Source organism: Otolemur garnettii, unplaced genomic scaffold (assembly GCF_000181295.1).
Source record: "Otolemur garnettii isolate 467f Iridium unplaced genomic scaffold, OtoGar3 scaffold00043, whole genome shotgun sequence".
NCBI classification, from domain to species: Eukaryota; Metazoa; Chordata; class Mammalia; order Primates; family Galagidae; genus Otolemur; species Otolemur garnettii.
The window spans coordinates 11,200,489-11,208,347 of NW_003852438.1; the positions used below are offsets into that span (position 1 = coordinate 11,200,489).

Sequence of the window (7,859 nt, forward strand, 5' to 3'; positions counted from 1 at the left end):
CCTAAGCCTCCCAAGTAGCTGGGATTACAGGTGCCTGCCACAATGCCCAGCTATTTTTTGTTGCAGTTTGGCCGGGGCTGGGTTTGAACCCACCACCCTTGGTATATGGGGCTGGCACCCTACCCACTGAGTCATAGGCACTGCCTTCCAATGAGCTTTTTTGTACACTATTTTATTTTGAGACTAAGTCTCACTATGTCACCCTGGGTAGAGTGCCATGGAGTCACAGCTCACAGCAACCTCAAACTCTTCGACTTAAGCGATTCCCTTGCCTCAGCCTCCCAAGTAGCTGGGATTACAAGTGCATGTTACCACACGTGGCATGGAGTCTCAATCTTGCTCAAGCTGGTCTTGAACTCCTGGCTTCACGTGGTACTTACAAAGTGCTAGGAGTACAGGCATGAGCCACTATGCCTGACCCCCATTCTTGAATATAATTAACAAGTAAAAAAAAATTTTTTTTTTTTTTTGAGACAGAGTCTCATTATGTTGCCCTTGGTAGAGTACTGTGGCATCACAGCTCACAGCAACCTCAAACTCTTGGGCGTAAGTGATTCTCCTACCTCAGCCTCCCAAGTAGCTGGGACCATAGGCGCCCACCACAACGCCTGGCTTTGCGGCTATTTTTTGGTTGTAGTTGTCGTTGTTTGGCCTGGGCTGGGTTCGAACCTGCCAGCCTTGGTGTATGTGGCTGGCGCCCTACATTCTGAGCTACAGGTGCTGAGTCTCCAACAAATAAAAAATTAATAGACATATAAGGAAAGCCTCTAATATGAAAGAGAGTGAAAAATAGAAAAAAAATAAGCGACTCAGAGAAAACATCTGTACACCAGAAGAAAAACTTAAAAAACAATCAATGATATTCTCAGACAAAACCTGTGGGTAAAGAAAGTACTAGATACTTTTAAGAAAAGTCCTTAGAAATGAAAATAAAATAGTAGAAATTAAAACCTCTGGGAAAATTCCCTAGAAAGTAGAGCAAAAAGACAGAGATGAAAAATAGGAGGAAAAAAATAGAAGACTAGTCAAAAGGCTCACCATCTGATTTTTAGGATTTCTAGAGATATCAGAGAAAAGAGGTAAAAAAAAATTATGCTTAAAAAAAAAAGAGAAGAACTTCCAGAATTGAAGGGCATGAGTTCATTATTATAAAGGCCCATTACTGTGAAATTTTAAAACATTAGACACAGAGGGGATAGACAGTCCTAACAGCATCAGGTCCAATATATTGAGATAAGAATCAGAATGGCATTTCATTTTCTACAGCAACACTGAAAACTGGCAGATAATGTAGCATTGCTTTCAAAATTCTAAGTGAAAATGATTCCAAAACACAATCATCAGTAAGATAGAATGGAGACATTTTCCAGAAACATAAGGTATCAAAAAAAATTTTTTTTATTTTAGAGTCAGAGTCTCACTTTGTCGCCCTCAGTAGAGTGCCATGGCATCACAACTCACTGCAACCTCCAGCTCTTGGGCTTAGCTGATTCTCTTGCCTCAGCCTTCAGAGTAGCTGGGACTACAGGCGCTCACCACAGCGTTTAGCTATTTTTTTGTTGCTGTTTGGCTGGGGCCGGGTTCGAAGCCTCCACCTTCAGCATCCTACTCACTGAGCCACAGGCGCTGCCCAGGAGACAGATTCTTACTCAGTCATCCTGAGTAGAGTTGCTGTGGTTTTATCATAGCTCACAGCAACCTCAATCTCTTGGGTTCAAGCAATCCTCCTGTCTCACCCTCTTGAGTAGTTGGGACTACAGGCAGCCACCACAATGCCCTGCTAGTTTTTCTATTTTTAGTAGAAATGAGGTCTCACTCTTGTTCAGGCTGGTCTCAAACTCCTGAGCTCAAACAATCCACCTCACTTGGCCTCACAGAATGCTAGGGTTATAGATGTGAGTCACCACGTACCGCTGGACCCCAATTTTTAATTTAACAAAAATTATATTAGGAGCATGTGGGAATGAGAAAGCTGTGTGTGACGAGGGCTAAATACTCACCTTTCAGAGTAGAAAGTCAGCAGATAATACTCAAAATAGAAAATGGAAAAAATAGAAACATGTTATTTAGAGGCAAGGAGGCAAATACCTTAAGAATCAGCTAAAAGAAAGTGGTTCTTTCTGTGTAACAAAAAATGAGGAGGATGGGTTAGCAGATTTTTTTTAAAGCTTCAGAAGAGTACTTGACACTAAACTAGGTGCATACATAACTGATAAAACTCATAGAATAAGGTCAGGCACGGTGGCTCACGCCTGTAATCCCAACACTCTGGGAGGCCGAGGCAGGTGGTTGATCTGAGCTCACAAGTTGAGACCAGCCTGAGCTAGAGGGAGACCCCTTTTCTAAAAATAGCTGGGTGTTATGGCGGGCACCTGTGTCCCAGCTACTTGAGAGGCTGAGGCAAGAGAATCACTTAAGCCCAAGAGTTTGAGGTTGCTGTGAGCTGTGATGCCACAGCACTCTACCAAGGGTGACAAAGCGAGACTCTTCTCAAAAAAAAAAAAAAAAAAAGAATGAGGATTGATATGAAGAACAAGTTATATACTATTTGAAAACTGGCTTGGCACCCATAGCTCAGTGGTTAGGACGCTGGCCACATATACCGCGGCTGGCAGTTCAAACCTGGCCTGGGCTTGCTAACCAACAATAACTGCAACAAAGATATAGCTGGAGGCGGCCCCCATAGCTCAGTGGGTAAGGCCCTGGCCATATACATTGAGGCTGGCAGGTCTTGCTAAACAACAACAACTGCAACAAAAAAAACAGCTGGGGGTGGGTGGCACCTGTGGCTCAAAGGAGTAGGGGGCCAGCACCATATACTGGAGGTGGTAGGTTCAAATCCAGCCATGGCCAGAAAAAAAAAAAAAAACCCAGCTGGGGGAGCCCCCATAGCTCAGTTGGTAGAGCAATGGCTATATACACCAAGGCTAGTGGGATAGAACTTGGCCTGGGCCAGCTAAACAATAGTGACAACTGCAATTAAAAAAAATAGCCTGGAGCTGTGGCAGGTGCCTATAGTCCCGGCTACTTGGAGGCTGAGGCAAGAGAACTGCTTAAGCCCAGGAGTTTGAGGTTGCTGTGGGCTGTGATGTTATGGCACTTTATCAAGGGTAATATAGTGAGACTGTCTCAAAAAAAAAAAGGGGGGGGTGGCATCTGTGGCTCAAAGGAGTAGGGCGCCGGCCCCATATGCCAGAGGTGGCGGGTTCAAACCCAGCTCTGGCCAGAAACTGGAAAAAAAAAAAAAAAAAAAATATATATATATATATATATACACACACACATATGCATGTATATTTGAAAACCTTCATACAAAAGCTATTATGCCATGTGTGTATTCCCTCAGTCCCACCATATGTGTATTGATAAGAAGTTTTGGTTTGTTCATTCATTCAACAAATATTTACAGTGTACTTTCTCTGCTAGGCACTCTTTTAGGCACTTTGAATACATCGCGTGGATGGGAGGAGTGGCAGGTTGTAGTGGGCCTCACTGAGAAGTACTTCTTAAGATTTGACGGAGGTGGCTCGGCGCCTGTGGCTCAAGTGGCTAAGGCGCCAGCCACATACACCTAAGGTGGTGGGTTCGAATCCCCAGCCTGGGCCCACCAAACAACAATGATGGCTGCAACCAAAAAATGGCCGGGCGTTGTGGTGGGCTCCTGTGGTCCCAGCTACTTGGGAGGCTGAGGCAGGAGACTCGCTTGAGCCCAGGAGTTAGAGATTGCTGTGAGCTGCCACGGCACTCTACCCAGGGGGATAGCTTGAGGCTCTGTCTCAAAAAAAAAAAAAAAAAAGGTTTGATGAAGGTGAGGGAACAAAGCAGATATCTGGGGAAATGCGTTCTTGGCAGTGGAAAGAGCTTAAGGAAGGGTCAGCCTGGCAGGAATGGAATGAGGGGGAGAGAAGGGCATTTAGTCTGAGTGAAATGAGGAGCCACCAGAGAATGGTTTGAACACAGGAATTACAGAATTTGAGTTGTTTTAAAAGGATTATTCTAGCTTTTATGTTGAGAATCAATTCTAGATTCTATAGGGACAAACTGTTAGGAGATTTTTTATATGAATTCAGATAAGAGATGATGTTGCTGGTAACAATGACTGTAGTGGTTGGATTTTAGATAGAATCAAAATAGAATCCCTTATGGCAGAGTCAAAAGGATTTCCTAACAGAACAAGTATGGGAGTGTGAGAGAGAGGAATCAAGAATAATTCCAATGCTGGGAGAGAATGTAATTCTCTTTTATTTCCTTCTCTTAAATCATACTAACTTCCTAGTTTACTCTTAGCCAGCTACTTGATTTTTTTGTCCTAGTGAGAATGGAATCAATTCATTTCTAAATGATTTCCAGTCAGTAGAGTGTCAAAAAAACCAATCTACTTGCAACAAGTTAAAAACTAGCTCTTCAACCTGGGTAAATTTTTTTTTTTTTTTTTGAGATAGAGTTTCACTTTGTCGCCCCCTCAGTAGAGTGCCGTGGCACCATAAGCTCACAGCAACCTCAAACTCTTGGGCTCAAGTGATTCTCTTGCCTCAGCCTCCCAAGTAGCTGGGACTATAGCCTGGGCCACAAAGCCTGGCTATTTTTAGAGGCAGGGGTCTTGCTTTTGGTCAGGCTGGCCTCCAACCTGTACCTTGAAGCAATCCACCTGCCTTTGCCTCCCAGAGTGCTGGGATTACAGGCATGAGCAACCTCGCCCAGCCAACCTGAGTAAATTCTAAAAATTTATTTTAAAACACCAGAAGCATCAACCATTCTTGGCTTACCAAACAAAACAACAGAACACACTAAAAGAAGATTCCTTACTTTGTGGGAATATACGGCACCTATATCAATCTTGTATGGATTCATTTTCTGTATCTCCTTTTCCAGATTCTTCTGGTTGCTGAAGGATTGGTAGCGAATGTAAATATCATCTTTCAATGTGAAGGAAAATTCACGGTTTCGAAAGTAATTCTTTATCACTGCAAAATGAGTGTACATTTTAAAGTTAATTTGGTACTTTATTCACCTCAAGGCATTATAATTTTAACCAGTAAGAAGATATTTTTAATGATTCTCTGTGCTACATGATATAAAATAAAAGATAGGACCTAATTCCTAATCTGAAAAGCCTTACCATCCCACATTTGCTAGGAGGAAAGATAGGTAGATTTTTATTTTTTGAGACAGAGTTTCACTCTGTTGCCTGTTCTGGCTAACAGCTAACAGCAATACTCTTGCCTCAGCTTCCCAAGTAGCTGGGACTATAGACCTGCGCCACTACAACCAGCTGGTTTTTCTATTTTTAGTAGAGACAGGGTCTTGCTTTTGCTTACGCTTATCCCCAACACCTGAGCTCAAACAATTCACCCACCATGGCCCCCCAGAATGCTAGGATGACGTGAGTCACTGCGCCCAGCTAGATGCAGAAATATTTCATTACGTAATGCCACCTGTCTCTCCTCACTGGGCACTAATAAATTGAGCTATGAGGAAGCGGGAGACGCTCTTCTGTCAGTGATGCAAATCACATACCTCTGTAGCTTCACGCTACGACCTTGTAAGCCCATTGGCCACTGCTGCAGGTAAAGGGGGCACCACCTAACTTGAACCTGACCACGCAGAGTAGGAGCAGCGGCTGTTTTTTACAGTGTGGCCGCAAGGCTGCTCTTAATATCCTCTATCTATAATGTCCATTTACTCCTCAGAGGTGACGGGAAGGACTTGAGACAGTATGAAGGTGCCGGGCATAATGCCTGGCGCACAGGAGACATTTCATATGGTTATTCTAAGGACACCAACACCACGCAGGACCTCCTCACGATTCGTTCCCGACTCATGCCCCACCCCACAGCCTCCCTCACCTCCTCCGTAGTTAAGCCAACGATAGTACTGAGCGTAGGGAAAGAGCCTCCGGTAATAAATTTTTAGCAGCTCAGGCAGCTCGGCAGGGTCAAACGTCTCCATTGAGCTCGGAGGTTCACCCAGACTGGGCTATCACAAGAACAGGCGGGAACGGAGCAGCCGAGCCTCCACCACTGCGCAGGCGCACGGTCCGTTGTCCGCCGTTTTCCGGGGCCGCCGGGAATCGTAGTTCGCACTCCGTGCGGTCCTGGCTGTGCGAGCCGCGGGGTGGGCGGTCACCTTCCGCTTCTGCTGGCTCTTGTGGGCAGAAGAAGGAGGCCTTGTCCGTTCCAGAAAGAGAATCTTTTCTGGAAATATGAGACCTGTAGCATATTGACTGAGGTTATTAAGATATAAAATGTAAAAAAATGTTCCATGCGAACTTCATGAGTGTTTTAGAAATAACACTAATACTTTTATTTCTTTTTTAATTATTTTGAGACAGAGTCTCACTCTGTTGCCCATCATAGCTCACAGCAACCTCAAACTCCAGAGCTCAAGCGATGCTCCTATCTCAGCCTTCCCAGTAGCTGTGACTACAGGCTCCAGCCACAACTTCCAGCTAGTTTTTATATTTTTAGTAGAGACGGAACTTGCTCTTGCTCAGGCTGGTCTCCAACTCCTGAGCTCAAGCAATCTGTCTGTCTCCGTCTCCCAGGTTGCTAGGATGACAGGCCTGAGCCATCACGCTGGCCCGAAATAACCAATACTTTCAAAGAGATTTTATGAATTCGTTCTTCATAGAATGACTAGGTCCAATTTGTGGAAACAAATGAAGACCAGCCGGATGAGAAAAACTTAGGCTATTTGTGCAGAGCTTACTATAGGAAGATAAACAGACACCATCATTTGTATTTGGTAGACAGAGGAATGGAAAGAAGAGAAGGCTTCAGGTATACCTTACTTGGAGGCTGTCGGCCTGGAGAAGCTGCAGGTGGACTAACTAGAGGAGGTGTTAGTGTTGTATGATTGGTTAGGGAGGCAAGTTGGTTTTCTCCTATTGGACTTAAGTTGGAACTCTGGACAAAATTAGGGAAGCTGTCAGTTATTAAGGTTATTAAGTTATTAAGGTTCTGGCCATTTTGGCCTCATTTTTACAAAAGTTATTATTTTTTGTCCTAGACTATCACTGGGGATAGCAGTCTGACGTCCTATAAGTGTGACTTCTTGGCTTCCTGAGTTGTTTATTATAGATAAGGAAGTTGATTTCCTGGGCAGATTGCTGCAGATTGTGGGTCACTGTTTTGTCTTCATGTATGATATGGCTATCATCTGTTTCTACATTCAGTTTATCAAAAAGAACATGTAGGAATATGAATTAGAGCAGTGGTTCTCAACCTTCCTAATGCTGTGAGCCTTTAATACAGTTCCTGTGGGTCAGAACAGCTGAATTAGAGGAAACCTGTAGAGTTATCATGAACTTTACGAGTAGAAATGGAGCCCGGCTTGGCACCTGTGGCTCAAGTGGCTAAGGCACCAGCCACATACACCTAAGGTGGTGGGTTTGAATCTAGCACAGGCCCAAACAAAAAATAGCCGGGTGTTGTGGTGGGCACCTGTGGTCCCAGCTACTTGGGAGGCTGAGGCAGGAGACTCGCTTGAGCCCAGGAGTTGAAGGTTGCTGTGAGCTGTGATGCCACGGCACTCTACCCATGTGGACAGCTTGAGGCTCTGTCTCAAAAAAAGAAAAAGAAAAAAAAAGAAATGGAGCCCATTTGCTATTTTTTTTTTATTGTTGGGGAATCATTGAGGGTACATAGAGCAAGGTTACACTGCTTGCATTTGTTAGGTAAAGTCCCTCTCATATTTGTGTCTCATCTCCAAGAGATGCCCATTTGCTGTCTTACTGTATAATGATACTTCTCATTGTCATTGTGAACTGCAGTGGGAAGTCTAGTAATCATCAGTAATGAGTCACTTGAAAATCATTTTAAAGAATTTTATTTTTACAATAACAGCAAAGAGAGACTAGA

General features: G+C 44.0%; 1 protein-coding gene across 1 annotated transcript in view; it reads right to left on the minus strand.

Moving 5' to 3' along the window:
• Window positions 1-6,027, minus strand: part of PRIM1 (DNA primase subunit 1) — a 23,501-nt gene extending 17,474 nt beyond the window's left edge. The window contains exons 1-2 of the mRNA XM_023513650.1: window positions 5,847-6,027; window positions 4,807-4,964 (exon numbers count right to left, since the gene is read on the minus strand). Coding sequence (XP_023369418.1) covers window positions 4,807-4,964; window positions 5,847-5,949 — 261 coding nt within the window. The 5' untranslated portion in view covers window positions 5,950-6,027. The remainder of the gene's footprint in view (window positions 1-4,806; window positions 4,965-5,846) is intronic.
• Window positions 6,028-7,859: the final 1,832 nt, after the last annotated feature.